This window comes from Dendrobates tinctorius, unplaced genomic scaffold (assembly GCF_039654945.1).
Source record: "Dendrobates tinctorius isolate UK_male_01 unplaced genomic scaffold, ASM3965494v1 ptg000384l, whole genome shotgun sequence".
Lineage (NCBI taxonomy): Eukaryota > Metazoa > Chordata > Amphibia > Anura > Dendrobatidae > Dendrobates > Dendrobates tinctorius.
The window spans coordinates 108316-129655 of record NW_027362050.1 but is presented as its reverse complement, the minus strand read 5'-3'; the positions used below and the strand labels follow the sequence as shown (position 1 = coordinate 129655).

The window sequence follows — 21340 nt, the reverse complement described above, 5'->3', positions numbered from 1 at the left end:
GGTGTACCACAATAGAACCATGGCCACCCCCAAAAAAAAAATTGGAGGAGTTATATTAATGCCAGTGTTCTGCAAGCCAACCCCCCATGGCAGCATGTGCCAGATTAATTTACAGCTTTTACCAACAGTGTTTCATCAGTGCGTAATCTAATGATGATGTGAACACAGACAGAAAGAGATGCCAGGTTGGACCTAGGAGGAGTGGTGGCATGTTCCCAAGAGACACATATGTGTTGGAAAAAGTGACGCAAGAGCTTCATTAATATGTTGTTCGGTCTGAACTCTATAATTATATATGCAATTGTGCCAGAAATCTGCCTCAATATGGTTTGGAACTAAAGTAAATTATCCATATTTTTACAGTTCATATGCAAGTTCATAATTTCAGGTTTGACCCTGGGAGCAAGAATATTTACTTACACTGAAGGTCATAGCACCACCGTTGTGTTAATAGATAATTATTCTGAGCAAAGTTTCGCATTCAGAACAGCCAGCTGGTAAACGGAGGAAAATATTGTGTATTTCACGTATTTGTTTGATTTTACAGCCTATTTTGCCATGCAAATCACCATTCTTTTGCAGACCGAGTGTCCTCAAAAACAAATGAAGACTTACATTTTTTATCTCAGGCATTGATTAAACGCCCCAATGGATGTCTATGGGTCTATGAAAAATCGGACGGCACTCGGATGGCTTCCTAGTTGAATCCTAGTTCTGTCAATTTTTCCCTTACTTTGCTAGGAGAAGCCTGAGAAACTTTCATCAGTTTTCTTTTTACATGCAAGAAAAACTGATGAAACACAGATGGTAAAAACTAATGCACTGACCAAAATCTGATCTAGCAGAACAAGGATGGAGAAAAAAAAAACCAGATGTCTAAATTAAGTCTTAAACTAGGGGTGTCTGTCTGCACCTCCTAAAGGGTCTTAGAATGTTTTGTCCTCTTTCAAAAAACTCCTTGCTGGGAGGGAAGGGATAAAGCATGAGTCACTTATGATAAGCGAGTATACAAACAAAACAACAAGGGCTTACAGCTGCTGTTTTCTGCGGTAGCACATTTTACTGCCTGTTTTATCACAGGAGCAAAGTGTTTCTACCTCATCACCAGTCTTGTGAAATCATCATAAATATAGTTAGTGACATATAAGCTCGGCAGCTGCTAGAGCTTCTAAGTCACTGACTTGACTTATGATGAGGTCTGAGGACTGTATCCGTGGCAAAAGCACTCACTCCTGTGATAAAAAAGACACAAACTTTGTTACTTCAGGCAGAGGAATGAGTTAACTCAAAAAGTAGCAGCTGCGAGTCTCTGCTGTTAGGTTTGTATGCACCCATATCATAAGTTACTTATGCTTCTCCCACCAGGCCAGCAATTATGTAATTTGCTGACCATGAACTGGAGCAGCTCTGCATGGTCAGACACAGCCATTACACAGTACACAGCAGGAGCACATATATAAGATTATCTCAGCTCAGGAACATTTTAACATATCCAATGATGAAACTTAATATTCCATGATCTATTAATTAAAATGTATTTTGTTCATGGGAAAAAAAAATCACAATAACGTGTTGTTCCAAAAGCCTCTGTATTCATCCACTATGGTAGTGAGAAGTTGACCTCCATTATTATTTTTAAACAGGAAGTTCCACCTCTCCCAACTTTCCAAAAAAGAACTTAAAATGACCTGGTTGCAACGCACAACATAGGAGTTAAATGTGGAATTATAGAGATATAATTTAGGAGAATCACTTCTCTGTTTGACTGGATCCTTTTGAACACTAGAAACGCCGTCCTGTTCAAGGTTGCTGGAAGGGCTGCACTAACAGGTTCAGTATATTCTGAAGACTTAGTGTCCTTTTACGTAGGTCAATGATCAGGAAAATTAATGTATTTTCCCAACATTAGTCTGTGTAAAGATGCCCACTAATGGAATGGCAAAGAGCAAATCCATTTGTCATGCTATCCCAACTTTTATGAGTCCTTTAATCCCTTTAGAGGGATTAAGTAACAAGGTTTTAGCCATCTAATATGAGCGCAGCAATATGTAGAGACAGAGACCCTGATTCCAGCAATGTGTCACTTACTGGGCTGCTTGCTGTAGTTTTCATAAAACCACTCCTTTATCAGCAGGAGATTATCACTAGAGGACCAGTAAACCTGCAGCCAGGTAGTCCTCCATATTCATGAGTTCTGTATACCCAGCCCCACCATTGATTGACAGCTTTCTGCCTATGCACAGTGTACATAGAAAACGGAATCACTGTTTCATCTGCAGATCTACTAGTTCTCTAATGCTGAGCTCTGTGTGACCCCATCCACATCCCTACTTGGTGTGGGCGGGGCTTTACAGAGCTCAGCATTCAGAGAACTGGTAGATCTGCAGATAAATCAGTGATTGTATCAAAACTGCAACTAACAGCCCAGAAAGTGGCACATCACTGGAATCAGGGTCTCTATCCCTACATGATGCTGATCTCAGATAAATATTAAAAAAAACCTGGTGACAGATTCCCTTTAAACCTACATTTATTTATATGAGGTATACAACCTTGATGTTCTCTCGTTTCCAGACTTAAAGTTCTGTACATCCGCTGAACGACATGTTCTGTGAACTAACTGTCAATAAAATGAATGTTGTTGGCATAAAACCCATGTACATGGGGATTTTTTCTGTGGCGGCTGCAAGAAGTCCAGCAAAATCCCCTTGCCGCATTGGGCTCTTAGCAACAAATCATAATCTTTTTTGTGTTGTTGAAACCCTTAGATGTCCATTGGTGAAGCGAGCCTGGCATTTCCTTGCTTTTCCACAATCTACAAATTGGGCTCTGTGGGGCATGAACTTGGTTTTTACAGCAATGACACTTGTGGTTATGTTCTATCGAGTCCTGAGTGCTTTTTGAAGTGGCGACCACTCAGCCGCTAGTAAAAATTGCAAACAAATTGGACCGGGCTTTTAAGTGGTTTCACGGAGAGGTTATGATGCGGGTTTCAGAGTGCCTGCAGTTTAGTATTTCGGAGCTTCTCTGCTTATTGAAGGACAATTGAAAATGGTCCGTAATACCCAGCTCTGGGCCAATATTCTGTCAAATCAATTCGTTAAATTCTGGATCCTGCTCGGTGGAAAATAACATCTGATTATTGTCCAAAATCTCATTCCATTCATGGAACTGCAGGTTTCACGGTTGTAACGTAGATCAGGGTAGCAGTCTGAGTTATGGATCAGCTTTCATTCAGCAAAGCAATTGTCACGGGTTTACAGCGACAGAGAGAAACCAGAAGACCGCAGCGTCTGATTTCTGCTACTCCTGCACTGATTAGAAGCACTTCACCTTCTTATTAATTGGTATAAGGTTTTTTTCAGCATTCCAGGGTTACTCTGCTCAGTTGAGAGCTCCTGGAAGCTTCCATGTGATAAGGCTTTCAGCTGTGCACTGTTAGCCACTCCCATCTCCTATATAATCTGGGCTATGGCTAGCATTCATTGTGAGAGGTGGCTTTTGCTGCATGGCTGGAGGTTGTTGTTATTGGATAAAGGCATTTGGTGGGTTTACCTGTGACTGCTGCTAGGTTTTGAGTGTATGATAATTCCCTTTCTTCTCCTACTTTGGTTAAACCCCATCCTCCACTCCCCAATGCATTCCTCTGATATACTGTATGTGTCAGTATATTTGTATGTTTGGTATTTTTCGCTACCCCTGTTCATATTACCTTGTTAGTCTGATTGGTGTACTGTGATACACGACTACTCCCCTCTTCCCTGGGTGGTGGAAGGGTACAGACTGAGGGCGTATTCACGAGCTAAAGCAAGGTACGTGGCCCGGGCATCTTCACCATCAGAAGTAATCTGGGGAACAGGGCGAGTTAGGGTGCCCCCATCGTTAGGGACAGGGAAGGAGCCCCTGATCCCAGGACACCCGACAACAGGGCCATGGCAGCAATAATACGATTATACATCTTTGAACCCAAATTGAATTTAAAGATCCAAGACTCCAAAATGTGCAACGTGAGAGTGGAAAATTTACTTGCTTTTTGAACAAGATATTGGATTTTATCTCATCTGCTGTACATGAATGGAACTGGAGGAAAGCTTTGCTGTCAGCTGCAGAAGTAGGCTGTAACATACAGCTTATATCCTACTGCGCTGTATGGGATCGGAGGTAGCTGAACCCCTTAGATGCCACAATAAATAGCGACTGTTGCATTTATGCAGTTAGACAACATGGTCTTTCTCTGGGGTCTATTCTGGGGTCTATAATTGCCCACATTATTGTGATTGTGTGACAATAGGCTCCCATGGCATTTGGGGGCCTAATGAAGGCTGCCAGGTTGGTCACGTTAGGGTCACCTGGTGAGGTGGATCCACTAAGCCTCAAGTCTGGTTGGACATGCGTCATGGAGTTGATGCAGCAGGTGGGATTGACCAACAAGACACGAGGTTATGCAGGGCTGAAAAGGTCCAGCAAGGTGAATATAATAGGAGCTGAAGGTGAAGCACACCAAACAAATAGGACACACAAGTTTAAATCTTAAGACACAGGTGTGTGTATTAATAAGGCCTAAGGAGATGAGGTGATGGAGCCACGCTGAGCAATTTACAGAACCTGATGTGGAGTACAACAGAGAGCAGCGGATCCAAGGGAAGGAAGCGGAGCCTGGGAAAAGGTGCGTAATGTCATCTCTTCACAGGAAAAAATCAGACATGTGCACGGACCCATAGAATAACATTGGTATGAGTACGATCCAATGTTTTGTCGGATCACACTCCCACCAAAAATACGGTCGTCTGTACCTACCCTAAACCCAATCGAAAAAAGAATCGGAAACCGAACCACAGATATACTTTAGATAATTTTATTATTTGTTAATTTTGGTTTAAATGCAAGAAAACTGTAAAGTGCAATAAACAAAGGTGCAAGTGATAAAACAACAAAATCTTTATAGATATATTAAAACAAACAGAAAAAAAAGGTTCAAAGTAAACTTTTTGGTACAGGGACCAAATTTAACATGTGATTTTATATAAGGAGCAATAATAACTGGTGTCCTCGTTCTGCTCCTCTTTTCCATCACCATTGCAGAAAAAAACTCTGCTGCGAATTTGGTCACAAATGAGCAGACACAATCCACAAGTGTTACTTGCAGATTTCATTGTGAATTTGGCTGCTGATTTCTCTCCACTCCATTTACCTAGCAATAAAAATACGCAGAAGAATGAGCGTGCTGCAGATCCTAAATCCGCATCATGTTTTCACTTTCGTGCTGATTTTTTTTTCCCCCCTCCAACGTATGAATGTGATTTTGGAAAAATCCATTTAGGGTGTGTGCACAAGAATTTTCAGTCGAAAGTTCTTCACTATTTCTGCATCTCTCGGCAGGAAAAAATGCTGCGTAAATTGGTGAGTTTTTGAAGCTTTTTTTTCCCAGCTTTTTTGTTGCGGATTTTTCTCCACTCATTAGCACGGGTCAAATCTGCAGCAAAAACTCTGAAAGACATCTACAAGAAAAAAAATAAGCAACGAGTGCATGGAGGCTTCGGGATCATTTTGCTGGTACTAGGAAATCCTTCAAGTTTTGTGACAAATCTATGCTGAAAAAAGCATGACAAAAACACCACAAATCTGCAACGTGTGCACAGACCATAACATTGCTGTGGATTAGCATTGCAGAATCCAGATTACAAATCTGTGACGTGTGAAATTTGCTTTGGCTGTTTGTCACGTCATATTTTGGACTATCACAGACATTTTTATAAATAGGATGTAACAGGAGTAACCATTCATAATACAAGTAATAAGTCAAAACTAAACTTTTTTCCAACTTTTTTTTTATTATTTGTTTAGAATTCTTTACATAATTTTCATTCATTCTGTATACACTTGACCATTAATTACTGGTGTGAGCGCGCAGGGACGATACGGACAGTATCTATAGAACACCTGCACGCTGATTATACCAATGATTATATAAAGTTAGTAATAAATATTTGATATTTTGTTATATCGGATATAAAAAAATAAAGTTCTTCGCTTATCCACTTCATAATCAACTGATGTTTCAAGCTACTAATGAGGTAACGGGATCTCTTAGGGGTATGTGCACACATTAAGTATTTGCAGCTAAAATTTCTTCACCGTTTCTTGGCAGGAAAAACTCCGGGAAAAATAAGTGCATTTTTTCCAGGCTTTTTTTTGCTGAAAGAATTGCCATGCTGCAGATTTAAATCTGCAAGGAAACAAAAAATAAGCAACACGATTTGATGGCCTCAGGAGATCTTTCAGGTTTTGTGAAAATCTGAGCAGAAAAAAAAAAGCGACAAAACTGCAACATGTGCACAAGCCCTTAGTGACTCACAGTTAGAACAGCACATTAATCATTTAGATACCTGACGCATTTGCGCCGGGCTTGCTCAGACTTTAGCGCCGCAGCACTGCGAACACTGCAGGCACTGAGAGCACTGGCTGCAGTTCAGGCAGCGGCTGCACTGGATACTTTTACAGCAGCAGCACAAGGACTGGAAACAATTGCAGCAGCTGCTACAGTCGTTGCACTCCAGGCACCTGCAGGAGTCCAGGCAGTTGCTGCAGTCTAAGCACTGGCAGGATTCTCTACACTTAGTGCACTGTAAACATTTCAGGCACCCCAAACACGGGCAGCAGTTTAAGCAGCTCTCGAAGGATCTGCAGATCTTAGCGCAGCACTGTAAAAAAAAAAAAAAAGAGACAAAATTAAAAAATTAAACTTTTAGAATTTTATAAAAAAAAGCAAAATCAGTAAAAAAAAAAAAAAAGGCAAATTGGCAACAACAAAGCAGTAAGAGGTGGAATTTACATGGAAACGGGAGCTGTGCCGTCATATACTGTCTTTATATTTCAGGAACAGGTGATAAATCATGGGGCTTTTTTTGAAAGAAATTACACGCGTCTCTTTGGCCTAAAGCATAATGGCAAGAGCTCTTCTACCACGTTGCCAAGGCAACCGTCCGACCCTCGAAGCCTCTCCTGCCTTGCGAAAGAGGCTTCGGGAGTTATACGGTTTGACTGCATCTCTCACTCTCAGATCTAAGACAAAAGCAGGAACAACACTGGAGAAACTCTCATAAAAGGACCTGTCACGCCAAAAATATGTAATTTCTTTACCTACTGTAAAAACCGCTGTTCTCCTGAAACCAGCGATGTTTTTCTTTTGTTTCTGCGCCTCTCCATTCCGGAGATAAGGCCCCTTCTTCCCTACATATAAATCTAATCCTTTTTTTTTTAAGTCAACTGGGTGTGATCACCAAGAGGAAGCGTTTTGAGGGTCACGCCCACTTGGCTATAAAAGGCTAGATTTACAGGGAACAGAGAAAGCCGTATCTCAGGAAAGGAGAGGAGGCTAAAAAACTCTTTTAAAATATTAAGTGCACCCACGAAGGCTCTGAATATTATTGTAATCGATATTGTCTACCTCTGTGCACCATATTTTTTGCAAATGGTTCACGCTGTTGCCAATTAGTGCTCTTTTTTATACGTCTTTGGCATTTATTGTAGATTCAATTGCTGAAATAAAATATGTGAATAATAATAATAAAAATAGCAGTAAATAATGACTTACCAAATTCTCACAGCAGAAGCAGGACAGCAGAGCGGAAATGATTCCAATTCCAATAAAAATGTACTGAATAATCAGGATGGAGAAAACGAACAGATACATGCCATTGTTGCAATCTCTATTTTGGAATCTATAAATTCCGAAGACCCAGACGCTGCCTGCAAAAATAAAGGAATTTTTCAGTAATTTCACAAAAGTTGAATGTAAAAGTTGCATACAGAAAATGCTCCAATTTTGCAAAAGTGAAAATATCTAAAACCTCTTTCTAAATGAATAAACCTATTAGATGTACCCCGGTGCTTCTCCTATTGTGAGACCTCCTCATTTATACACAGTAGACAATCCATAACTTTGCAGCTGCCAAATATTTGCATCCGTCAAGTTCTTACCTGCAATGAACCAGGCAAAGAGAAACAAACCCACGAGACTTCCGAGAATTTTTTTGAGCATGGGGAGGCAGCATCCCAAGGGTATCAGTATCCAAAATGCTAAGGTGAATGCCCCCGCGACAATCATATAAATTGGGATGAAAGGTTGGGCTGCACAATTTTCTTTGTTTCTTGCACCTAAATAAAGAAAGGAAACATTAATAAAACAAAGCTGGTCCACCAGGACTTATTATTAGTATTATATATCGCTAAGTTATCACTTACCAACAACAATAAATGCAATACTAATCGGAGTCCAAATTCCAAGTAGAATTAACTGGATGACTAAAATTCAAATTGATCATGATTAGAATGTTGCACGACTATATATAAGGAACATCTATCATTCCGTCTGGCTCAGCGTGAAATACATTGTGGCAGAAGGGAGCCCTCGAAAATATTCTGTGTGTAAATTGTAAAAGAGGAGTTCATACTTACTCGTGCTCCCATTGCAGCATCCTGCAATAATAAAAGAGACTTGTATTACCACCGTGTATAGGCTACATTCTTCAGATTAGACCTATTAGACAGACGCCATGAGAGAAAACAGACATAGTCCGGTTTTCTGTGATATGATAGATTTGGAAACACTGGTGAGAACCCAGCCGAATCATCATCTACCAACAATGTTTATGGGAGCTCCCCACCGGCATCTGTTATCAGATTTTAGTGACTACAACAATAGGGCATGTGTATTTTTCATATGATGTGTCAGGTAGTCATTCCCTCCCTCCTCTCCTTACGAAAATAATTGGAATGTTGGTATGTATGTAAATTTCTCTTAGTTGGCAGTGCAGCCAAGATGATCAATATGGTTCCTAAAAAAAGTACAGAGGACTTTGTTATGTCTGGAAAGCACGTAAAAAATTGTTGGGTAGAAGTTCCTAAGTGGTGAAAACCCCTTGGAAACTGCCCCTTTTGTTCTAAGTTTAACAACTTAGTAAAAGATGACTCAAAGGTTCGGTTGGAAAAATAATCAGACTTAAAGCCCCCGTACATATTAGACTAAAGTCCTCTGAACCCGTTGATATCAATGAGATTGGCTCACTGTCTATTTTTTATGGTCTCTCCAGGAAAGATAATTTTGGGAGTAAAAAGTATCAGTCTTGTTGGATTTTCAATGGCTGATCCTTTGTTCAGCACAGGGGATATCTCATAGATTACACGATATTGCACGGGCAAGTCCCGGTGTATGGGAAATGTGGGGAGATTGTTTCTTCGATAGCTATCTAATGTGTGTGAGGGGCCTTAATTTGGTCATTTTAATTATTATTCAAAATGTATAAAAATCCTAGAACTGTTCTAATATTGAAGGTTCATTCAGACGTCCTTGGCAATTGGTCTGAACACAGACCGTTAAAGAATGGACTGGCCGAGTTCTCCAAATCCAAGTAGCATGACAGCTTCACATATTTCTATAAGGCTGTCACGCTCTAGTTGCCAGTCCATGCCATTAGAGTGGTCTAAATATTACCCATTACTCTCCTATACGTCCTGGTTTAATTTGATAGAAATCAATAAAATCGATTGTCAAATACTTACTGCTGGTTTTCGATACATGCTGTTCTTGTTCTCCTACCATGGTGTCTGCTGTATTTCAAAGTGTCTTCCTTTCCTAAATGAGATGGAAAAGAAGTGGAATACATAAAAATACAATAAAGTAGTGCAAATTTTGAACAGTGCAGAACATTTCACCATTTATTGCCGGTTCATAATGCTACTTTGTTTGAGCCTCCTATACATCTCAAAAAAAAATTATATCCTTACATATATTCACATTTACAACTAAAAATATACAGTTTGCCGTAAGACTGGCACTTCTACGTGCCACAAGATGGCACTGCTCCATAAAGTATCTGTCTGCGCAGTTTATGCCAAATATCTGGAAAGATCGGGAGACTCCTGATTTTTCAAAGCAAGGACTGACGCCAATAAGATGTGATATGTCTTTAAAAAGAATCAAATAATTAATTCTATATAACAAGAATTAAGAATTAACAAAGCCATGAACAGTGACTGACAAGCCAGGATCATCGCGTGAAAAGCCATGATCATCGACTGACAAGCCATAATGAACGAGTGACAAGCCATGATCGTCGCCTGACAAGCCATGATCGTCACCTGACAAGCCATGATCGTCACCTGACAAGCCATAATCGGCAACTGACAAGCCATAATCAGCAAGTTACAAGCCATGATCGTCGACTGACAAGCCATGATCGGCAACTGACAAGACATGATCGGTAACTGAAAGCCATGATCATCGAGTGAAAAGTCATGATCATCTACTGACAAGTCTTGATACATCAAAAAATTCTATAATCTTCCCCAACAGATTACGTTGACCATACCGCAACGTGTTCACTTTGGCCGACACTTTTCTAGATCTCCACCAAACACTACCGCTATTACCAAACAAACCCAAATATTTTAGATGACAGTTGAATGTAACATTCTTCAACAAATCAAAAGAGCATTTTCTAACAGATCAGATCAGATTTAGAAACCTTTTGTACAAGAGATATATTTTCAACCTATATCCTGTAAATGTGCAAAATTCTCAAATCAAGAACATGCTCAAAACAACATTCCTCCTGGAGAACGTTCAACCAATGCTACACTACTAAGCTAAAGAATAAAGAAAGTTTCCAGAGAAATATATCACCTAAGGAGAAGATATAGATTAGGCTAACAGAGAAGAAGCAGAACTTCCAACAAGACTGAGCATGAGTCCTACACAAGAATACTACGTTGACCTCCTTTTGCCAAGCATTGTCATGTCATATTGAAATAACAGACAATGCCTGCAATCTTGACATCCACCATGCTAAGGTCCCATTCTCACGTTCAGTATTTTACATCAGTGTTTGTAACCAGGAGAGGAACAATCAGAGGAAAAGTATAATAATAGCACGTCACCCTGGTTTTGGCTTACAAATAACTGATGTAAAATATTGACCGAAAACTCAACATAGCCTAAAGCATATGTATCAAGATACAACCACGTATATTGGAGACTGTTTAAAGGCAGCAAACAACCAGGTAATGTCATTATGCCACCAGTTCTGGTAGATGATCTGAAGAACGCCACAAAAGTTATCCCGAGAAAAAAGTCCTGAAAAGTGTTCTAAGACCAATCCACAAAAGTTCCATACTAGTTTAGAGGCAACAGTCTTCTTCTCCATCCACTAGTACAAGATGATTGTAAGCGATCAATACCTTTCTGATCCTCAGTGATAAGTCCACAACTGCGTCTGTACTAGTGTATAACACAAAGGTGACCTCTATTTATATTAATCCATCAATTATCCCTCCTCTGAATTTGCAGAGGTGTGGTAATTTCTCTGGCATGACAACGATCGACAATTAATTCGTACAGTTAATTCTTCTTCGCCTCATTTTCAATGAATGATCCAATGAATTCCATTGTCAAGCAAAACACATAGTTGTGCGTAGAGTCAGCTAGGAAATCTCAGAGGCACATGTACATGATTGGATTCCAAATGTGACAATGTTCACGGAGCATGTGAGAAGCAGAGACAATAGTAGGCCGGCTTTCCCATGGTGAAATGGCTACAGTTATATGACGTCCTTTATGTTTTATGGGGGTAGATTGAGTCATCTATGAGATGCCAAAAATGGAGTTAAAAGGTAACAAGGATGGTAGGGATGAAAGGACACAAAGCGGCCAGCGCTTGTGTGGGTATAAGGTATTTGTTGAGCATGACAAGTATCTTCAGTACAGTGTAAAGAAATACTCAAAAATTCTGGGACATGTTTCCAAGCTAAACGGGTTGTCCGCAAATTTTACATTGATGGCTTATCCTTAAGTCGGGTTTAACTGCGAAGTCGGACTTGACGCTCGATTAATGGCTCTCGCGGGGTTAACCGCGACATCAGATCAACATCTGATGAGTTGGGGTGTTGATCTAATTTATGGGGGTTTTAATTTGAATAGGTGGCAGATGTGCAGTACCCGGCCGCGGCCACTACACAGTTGACGGAGCTCCACAACTGAGGTTTTCTGGCAGTGGGAACAGTGATCGGTGGTGATCCCAGGTGTCGCACCTCCACCGATCAGATATCCAAAGGATAGACCATTAATGTAAAAGTCCCGGACAACCACTTTAATGAAAATTCCAAGGAGTCTTCATATTTAAAGTGACAGCATCCTGTATTGCCTCATGATTCCAATTATGAATAATGAAAGACACTACGGGAATAAGTAATTGCAGTACCGACTGAGCTTGTTATGTAGATGAAGATTATTTAAACCCTTCCCGACACAGGCAGTTTTCGCTTTTGTGTTTTTGCTTTTTTAATTTCCCTTCTTCTAAGAGCCACAATTTTTTTTTATTTTTCTGCTGAAATAGCAATGTGACAGTTATAGTTTTTACCGACCCCATTCTTTTTACAATATAACGTACTGGCAAATGAGAAAAAAATCCAAGTGGGTTAAAATTACAAAAACAAAAATGCAGTTTCTGAATTTTTCACTTTTTTTTGCTGTGTTCATTGTGTGGTAAAAGTGACCAGGTATTAGGATACATCCCATCAGTACGATTACAGCAATACCAAACTTGCCAATTTTGAAAAAAATCATTTTAACCCCTTTCCGACCAATGACGCCACATAGGCGTCATGAAAACCTGTGCCATTGTCACCAGTAACGCCTATGTAGCGTCATGACTTTAAAGCCCCCCCCTGCGGGTCGGGTGACCGGGGTCACTGAAAAGGTCACCCGACCCGCACACACAGGGGGCTTTGTACTTCACCACAGTGGTGGTGGCTTTGCCCCCACGTGGCTACGATCGCTCTGATTGGCTGTTAAAAGCGAAACAGCCAATCAGAGCGATAGTAATATTTCATCAATGAAAATTGATGAAATATTATAATCCAGCCATGGCCGATGCTGCAGTAGCATCAGACATGGCTGGAGACACCGATTCGATCCCCCCACCGGCGATCTGCCCCCCTGCCACTGAATGACATTGTCGATCTGCCGCCGCTGTCCTCATCTGCTCCCCCAGCCTTCCCTCAGCTCCCCCCGCCTTCCGATCACCCCTCTCCCACCCCCCGGTACCTTCCGAGTGCCGCTGTCGCTCCCAGTGTCCCGCGGTTCCGGGTTATGGGCGTCGCCATCTTGGAAAATGGCGGGCGCCCGCCGGAATCTGCGGCTGCAAATTCCATTCATTCATTTTGATCACTGTGATAAACTCTCACAGTGATCAAAATGAAATAAAGTAAATAAACCTCCCGTTTATCTCCCCCATAGGTAGGGACATATAATAAAATAATATATTTTTATTTTTCCATTAGGGTTAGGGTTGGAATTAGGGTTAGGGTTAGGGTTGGAATTAGGGTTAGGGTGGAATTAGAGCTAGGGTTGGAATTAGGGTTAGGGTGGAATTAGGGTTAGGGTTGGAATTAGGGTTGGGGTTAGAATTAGGTTTAGGGTTGGAATTAGGGTTAGGGTTGGAATTAGGGATAAGATTAGGGTTAGGGGTGTGTTGGGGTTAGGGTTATGGTTAGGGTTGGGATTAGGGTTAGGGATGTGTTTGGGTTAGAGTTGTGGTTAGGGGTGTGTTGGGGTTAGGGTTGGAGTTAGAATTGAGGGGTTTCCAGTGTTTAGGCACATCAGGGGGTCTCCAAACACGACATAGTGCCACCATTGATTACAGCCAATTTTACGTTCAAAAAGTCAAATGGTGCTCCCTCCCTTCCACACCCCGACGTGTGCCCAAACAGTGGTTTACCCCAACATATGGGGTATCAGCGTACTCAGGAATAATTGCACAACAACTTTGGGTGTCTAATTTCTCCTGTTACCCTTGGGAAAATAAAAGAAATTGGAGGCTAAAAAATGATTTTTGTGAAAAAAAATGATTTTTTATTTTCACGTCTCTGTGTTATAAACTTTTGTGAGGCACTTGGGGGTTCAAAGTGCTCACCAGACATATAGATATGTTCCTTGGGGGGGTCTTGTTTCCAAAATTGGGTCACTTGTGGGGGGTTTCCACTGTTTAGGTACATCAGGGGCTCTGCAAATGCAACATGACGCCTGCAGACCATTCCATCAAAGTCTGCATTCCAGAACGTCACTACTTCCCTTCCGAGCCCCACAGTGTGCCCAAGCAGTAGTTTTCTCCCACATATGGGGTACCAGCGTACTCAGGACAAATTGGACAACAACTCTTAGGGTCCAATTTCTCCTGTTACCCTTGTGAAAATAAAAATTGGGGGCTAAAAGATCATTTTTGTGGAAAAAAAATGATTTTTTTATTTTCACGGCTCTACGTTATAAACTTTAGTGAAACACTTGGGGGTTCAAAGTGCTCACCACACATCTAGATAAGTTCGTTGGGGGGGTCTAGTTTCCAAAATAGGGTCACTTGTGGGGGGTTTCCATAGTTTAGGTACATCAGGGGCTGTGCAAATATATCATGACGCCCGCAGACCATTCCATCAAAGTCAGCATTTCAAAATGTCACTACTTTCCTTCCGAGCCCCGAAGTGTGTCCAAACAGTGGTCCCCCCACATATGAGCTACCAGCGTACTCAGGACAAACTGCACAACAACTTCTGGGGTCCAATTTCTTCTGTTACCCTTGTGAAAATAAAAAAATGCGCACTAAAAAATAATTTTTTGAGGAAAAAAAATATTTTTTATTTTCACGGCTCTGCATTGCAAACTTCTGTGAAGCACCTGGCAGTTAAAAGTGGTCACTATGCATCTAGATAAGTTCCTTACGGGGTCTAGTTTCCAAAATGGGGTCATTTGTGGGGGAGCTCCACAGTTTAGGCACACAGGGGCTCTCCAAACACGACATGGTGTCCGCTAACGATTAGAGCTAATTTACATTTAAAAAAGTCAAATGGCGCTCCTTCCCTTCTGAGCCCTGCCGTGCGCCCAAATAGTGGTCCTCCCCACATATGGGGTACCAGCGTACTCAGGACAAACTGGACAACAACTTTTGTGGTCCAATTTCTCCTGTTAGCCATGTGAAAATAAAAAATAGTGTGCTAAAAAATCATTTTTGAGGAAAAAAAATGATTTTTTATTTTCACTGCTCTGCGTTATAAACTTTTGTGAAGCACTTGGGGGTTCAAAGTGCTCACTACACATCTAGATAAGTTCCATAAGGGGTCTAGTTTCCAAAATGGTGTCAATTGTGGGGGTTTTTCACTGTTTAGGCACACAGGGGCTCTCCAAACGCGACACGGTGTCTGATAACGATTGGAGCTAATTTTCCATTCAAAAAGTCAAATAGCACTCCTTCCCTTCCGGACCCTGCCGTGCGCCCAAACAGTGGTTTATGACCACATATGAGGTATCGCTGTACTCAGGAGAAATTGTCCAACAAATTTTAGGATCCATTTTATCCTGTTGCCCATGTGAAAATGAAAAAACTGAGGCTAAAATAAAATTTTTGTGAAAAAGTCTTAGTTACTCACCGGTTAACGGTATTTTTCGGAGTCCATGACAGCACCACCTGAGAGAGGGGATCCACCCCTTAGGAACAGGAAACCTACAGATACAAAAGGGTGGCACCTCTCCCACGCATCAGTTGGATTACAGAGCACAAGAGGACTTCCAAGGTTAATGCATGGTTTATGTACAGTATTCTTTACAATTATAAACTTTTACCACCAGTGAGCATATACAAGAAATAGACGTGCACACCCCAATCAACTATAAGGGAGGGAATATACGGGTGCTGTCATGGACTCCGAAAAATACCGTTAACCGGTGAGTAACTAAGACTTTATTCGGTCGTCCATGACAGCACCACCTGAGAGATTTACAGAGAGTAATATCAGCTTTAGGGAGGGACTACAGCCTGCAGCACCCTTATACCAAAAGAGAGGTCTGTGGAAGCACCCAGGTCTAGCCTATAATGACTATAAAAGGTGCTCGGAGGGGACCAAGTAGCCGCCTTACAAATCTGGTCAATGGAGACTTCTGATCTTTCGGCCCATGAGGTTGCCATGGCTCTGGTGGAATGCGCCCTCAGCTTCCCGGGTGGCGACCTGCCCTTTGAGGTGTATGCTATTGAAATCGCCTCTCTAATCCATCTGGCTAGTGTATTTTTTGATGCTCTACAACCTTTCCTGGGGCCTTGATGAGAGATAAATAGGGCATTATCTTTCTTCCAGGGATCGGTGACTGTCAGATATTCTATGAGGCCTCTCCTGACATCCAGGGTGTGTAGTTTCTTTTCCTTCTCGTTAGTTGGATTAGGGAGGAAGGATGGAAGAACTATTTCCTGTGTCCTATGGAAACTAGACACTACCTTCGGCAAGTACGCTGGGTCAGGTCTAAGTATTACCCTATCCTCTTTGAACTGTAAATAAGGAGGACACCTAGATAAAGCCTGGATATCGCTTATTCTGCGGGCTGATGTTAGAGCTACCAGGAAGGCTACCTTGAGGGACAGGTTTTTTAGGGAAGCCGACGAGATAGGTTCGAATGGGGTCTCTGTCATAGCAGTGAGGACTAGGTTTAAGTCCCACGGCATGAACCTATCCTTCATTATTGGCCTGGATCTACCTGCCGCCTTAATGAACCTGCTTATCCAATAATTACCAGCGATGTTACAGCTAAACAGAGCCCCCAAGGCTGACACTTGTACTTTAAGGGTACTGGTAGAGAGCCCCATGTCCAGACCTTTTTGTAGGAACTCTAATATCTGCATTATAGGCGCTGAATCCCCAGCGACTACTCCTGAGTTTTGAAGGAATTTCTTCCAAATTCTGACATAAATTTTTGTGGTAATGATTTTCCTACTCTTAAATAGGGTGTTAACTAGGTCTGCGGAGAAGCCCTTCTCTTCTAATAATGACCGTTCAAACTCCACGCCGTCAGATGAAGGCCTGCTACCTGAGGATGGAAGACTGGGCCCTGGGACAGGAGATCCGGGATGTCCGGCAGAACCCAAGGATCGGATACCGACATGGTCCTGAGGCATGAGAACCATGCTCTCCTGGGCCAAAATGGAGCGATGACTATAACCCTTGCTCTGTCTTTCCTGATTTTCCTCATCACCAGGGGTAGAAGAGAAAGGGGAGGGAAGGCATAGGCTAGTCTGAAGTCCCACTTTATCAGGAAGGCATCTACCGCCAGAGGATTCTCTCTGGGATTTAGGGAGCAGAATTGTTTCAATTGTCTGTTGTCTCTGGTGGCGAAGAGGTCTACCTCTGGATATCCCCACTTTTGAACAATCAGATTGAATATGGAGGAGTTTAGGGACCATTCCCCCTGCTTTAGCTGATTGCGGCTTAAAAAGTCTGCCGTGATGTTGTCTCTTCCTTTTATATGCAACGCTGTTAAAGATAGAAAGTATTGTTCTGCTAGATGGAACAACCGCTCTGCTACAATCATCAGGGGTCTGGAACGGGTCCCGCCTTGGTGATTGATATATGCCACGGTGACCTGATTGTCGGAGAACACCCGCACGTGATGGCCCTGTAGATACACAAGGAGCTTTTTAGCCGCCTGTTCTACCGCTGTCAATTCTTTTAGGTTAGATGACATTCCTAACTGATCATGTTGCCATTGGTCCTGGACTAATATTTCACCCATATGAGCTCCCCAACCGTAAGGACTAGCATCCGTGGTGACTATGCGGGTTACGTTATACTCCCAGGGCACCCCTTTAGACAAGTTATCCTTGTCTAACCACCACTCTAGGGACTCCCTTGTGTTACGGGACAAGGTTAGCTGGCCCTCCAAGTAACCCCCAAGGACCTTTTGATGTAATAAGACCTCGCTCTGTAGTTTCCTTGCATGAAACTGGGCCCACTGGACTGCCGGGATACAGGCCGAAAGAGAGCCTAGAAGGGACATGGCTTTCCTGAGGGACATGGTGGGGTTATTGGAGGCGTTCAGGATCTGATAACGGAGGCGAACAAGCTTCTCCGGGGGCAGACGGCATTCCTGTTTTTCAGAATCCAGGGTTAGGCCCAAGAATTGTTGGACTTTCATTGGTTGCAACCGAGACTTTTTGACGTTCAGCAACCATCCTAACCGTTCTAGGGCGGACATTGCCTTTTGTAGCTGTTGTGAACAATGATTCGCCGTTTTACCTACAATAAGAAAATCGTCCAGGTAGGGGATCACCAGAATGTTCGATTCACGTAGATGGGCCATGACCTCCGCTATTACTTTAGTAAATACTCGGGGAGCGACTGCCACTCCAAAAGGGAGGGCCGCATATTGGAAATGTCGAATTGACCCATCCAACTGAACCGCCACTCTGAGAAACCGCTGATGGCCTGCATGGATGGGTATATGGTAGTATGCGTCTTTCAGATCTAACACCACCATGAAGCAGTTTTGGAACAGCAATTTTATTGCAGATTTAATTGTATCCATTTTAAAAGGACGTATGACCAAAAACTTGTTGAGGGCCTTAAGGTTTATTATTGTCCTAAAGGAGCTGTCTGGTTTGCGGAGCAGGAACAGAGGGGAGTAGAACCCCTTCCCCCATTCTGTCTCTGGAACCTCTATCAGGACTTTTTTGGCGCACAGGTCATGAACCTCGGCCTCCAGGGCAGCTTGCTCTGAAGCACACGACCTGAGTGGGGTGATTTTAAATTGATCAAGGGGAACCCTAGAAAACTCTAGTCGTAGTCCCACGGCTATTATCCCCAATATCCAGCTGCTATTAGAGATCAGAGACCAGGATGGGTAGAAGGCAGCTAGTCTCCCTCCTACCGGGGTAACTAGTCATTGGGGCGGCTTTTTCGTATCTCGAGCTGGACCTTCCTGGCGCCCCCCTCCAAACATGAATCCTGTACCTTTCCTTTTTTTCTCCTCCCATCTGCCCTGATCTCTGGACGGCCTTCTCCGGAAAAAACCTTTTCTGGTAAAAGGACGTCTGTACGAGGGGTTCGGGAGACTGGGAAATTTCTTTTTGTCATCTCCAGCTTTCTCTAACAATTCGTCCAAGACAGGGCCGAATAGGTACTCCCCCTCGCAGGGAATGGAACAGAGACGGGACCGGGCTTGAATATCTCCTGGCCAACATTGTAACCAGAGCGCTCTTCGCGCTGCATTAGATAGACCCGCGGCTTTAGCCGCCATTCTTGCAGAGTCTGCAGACGCATCGGCTAAAAATGCCGCGGCATTCTGAATGATCGGCAAACTTTTCCGAATAGATGATCTTGAGGCTCCGTCTTTTAGCTCGGAATCCAGCTGATCTAGCCAGACCATCATCGATCTGGCTGTACAGGTGGCAGCTACCGCTGGTCTTAACGCGCCTGCTGACATCTCCCATGTCCCTTTAAGAAAAGAATCCGCTTTTTTATCTAGCGGATCTTTCAAGGAGGCCATATCGTCAAATGGTATGGCAGATTTTTTAGATGCTTTGGCTACTGCTGCGTCTAGTTTCGGGGCTTTATCCCATCTGTTTACTACCGGGTTATCAAAGGGGTATCTCCGCTTAAAGGCTGGTGGTATGGAGCCCCTTTTTTCCGGTCTCTTCCATTCTCTGTCAATTAGGTTTTGAACCTTATCGTTTAATGGAAAGGCTCTGCGTTTTTTGGGGTCTAGACCCCCGAACATTATGTCCTGTGCTGAGAGTTCCCGTTTTTTGTCCGCTACCCCTATGGTGGACCGTATTGCTTTCACTAATCTGTCCATCTGGTCTAAGGGGAAGCAGAACCGGCTAGAGTCTTCATCCGAGGAAGACGACGAGGAGGCCGAGGAGTCCGAGGAATTGTCACCTTTCCTAGGGGCGACTGAGGTCTCCGAGCCTGAACCACTAGCCTCTCTTCTCCTAGAAGGTTCTCTTTGAGGTAAGACTTTCATTTCTGCCCTGATCATCTCTCTCAGGTTCGAAGTGAAGTCAGGTGTCTCTTCCGCTACCGTTTGCCGAATGCATGGTTGGCATAATTTTTTAGGGTGGCCATCTGGTAGGGGGGAACTACAGAGGGCACATTCCCTGTGCTTCTGTTTTCCCGTAGCCTTCTTCCCCTGAAAAAAAAAAACATAAGGGAACACTGCATCAGGGTACATTCACGGAGATCTCTTACCCATGCAGATAAAGCAGGTACCGGATCACGGAGGGAGGCAGGGGGGTCCTTTCTGGAGGAACTTTCGCGGCTCTGGTCGCTAGTTCGTCTCTGTTTTTTCTGCTGGCCACTCGCAAGCGGTTTTGTCGTGGCCTGTTTTTGCGGGCGCTCCTGCGCCTCGTCCTGCCGGTCCAAGGGGGCTTCCGTTGAATCCATTGCTGGGGCCTTCAGAAGCACCCCAGCGGCATCCCCATCTGCCTTATATGGCCTCCTGGTGTCCGGGTCAGCAGGTATCCTGCCATAGCACCACCCACCCGGCTTTCCGCACTCCCTCCCCCATGCTCCGGCCCCCTCGCCTTACCCGGGTCGCCGCACGACCCCCGGACGGGCATGCACCCGCGGCGCGCGCCGGAGGCCGGCCGGCACCCGACTTCCGGTATCGGCGCTATCGCTCCGCCCCTTCCGCCGCATCACCTCCGCCGCTCATCAGAGCCCTGCGGGAGCGCGCGCGAAGGAGCCGCGCAGCGCCTCCTGGCCGGAATGCCCCACTGCCCCACTGCGCACGCCGCCATGAGCCCGCCAGGGGCCAGCACTGACCGGGAGGACCGGGCCTGGGGAAGCGCAGCCGGGGCATACGTACCAGGTGCTGGCGTTTTTTGGAGACGGCATCCACCGGACCCCTGCTCCACCTGCTCCGTCCACTGCCGTGGTGACCTACCCGGCCCCACCGTGGCGCTTCCAGGGACCCCGCACTGACCGAGGTAGGAGACCCCCTCGCTACCTGGGTCGGTCAGCCGGCCTGGGTACTCAACGACGACTCCATGACGGACGATCTGTAGAGAGTCCTGTCCTCTAGGAACAGGAAACCAACTGATGCGTGGGAGAGGTGCCACCCTTTTGTATCTGTAGGTTTCCTGTTCCTAAGGGGTGGATCCCCTCTCTCAGGTGGTGCTGCCATGGACGACCGAATAAAAAGTACTTTTTTTTTCACGGATCAATTTGTGAAGCACCTGGGAGTTCAAAGTGATCACTATGCATCTAGATAAGTTCCTTGGGGGGTCTAGTTTCCAAAATGGGGTCACTTGTGGGGGAGCTTCAATGTTTAGGCACACAGGGGCTCTCCAAATGCGACATGGCAACCGCTAAATATTCCAGCATATTTTCAATTCAAAAAGTCAAATGGCGCTCCTTCCCTTCTGAGCCCTGCCGTGCGTCCAGTGGTTTATGACCACATATGAGGTATTGGGGTACTCAGGATAAATTGCCCAACAAATTCTAGGATGCATTTTATCCTGTTGCCCATGTG

At 43.8% G+C, this 21340-nt stretch overlaps 1 protein-coding gene across 1 annotated transcript; it reads right to left on the bottom strand.

Annotated features, from left to right (window-relative positions):
• Positions 1–4839: 4839 nt before the first annotated feature.
• On the bottom strand, positions 4840–11336 carry LOC141076035 (transmembrane protein 272-like). The gene is made up of 7 exons (XM_073563295.1): positions 11239–11336; positions 9562–9634; positions 8458–8478; positions 8245–8304; positions 7981–8157; positions 7595–7749; positions 4840–6701 (listed from the first exon to the last, which is right to left on the bottom strand). The coding sequence occupies exons 2-7, from the start codon at positions 9599–9601 to the stop codon at positions 6411–6413; spliced, it is 744 nt and encodes a 247-aa protein (XP_073419396.1). The 5' UTR covers positions 9602–9634; positions 11239–11336; the 3' UTR covers positions 4840–6410.
• Positions 11337–21340: the final 10004 nt, after the last annotated feature.

What these genes read in the sequence shown, in the direction of transcription:
- LOC141076035 (XM_073563295.1), bottom strand. Translation starts at nt 9,601, where the DNA reads ATGGTAGGAGAACAAGAACAGCATGTATCGAAAACCAGCA. An exon ending in GCATGTATCGAAAACCAGCA is followed by an intron (nt 8,479 to 9,561) that starts GTAAGTATTTGA and finishes TTATTATTGCAG; the next exon opens with GATGCTGCAATGGGAGCACG. An exon ending in CTTTGCCTGGTTCATTGCAG is followed by an intron (nt 7,750 to 7,980) that starts GTAAGAACTTGA and finishes TTATTTTTGCAG; the next exon opens with GCAGCGTCTGGGTCTTCGGA.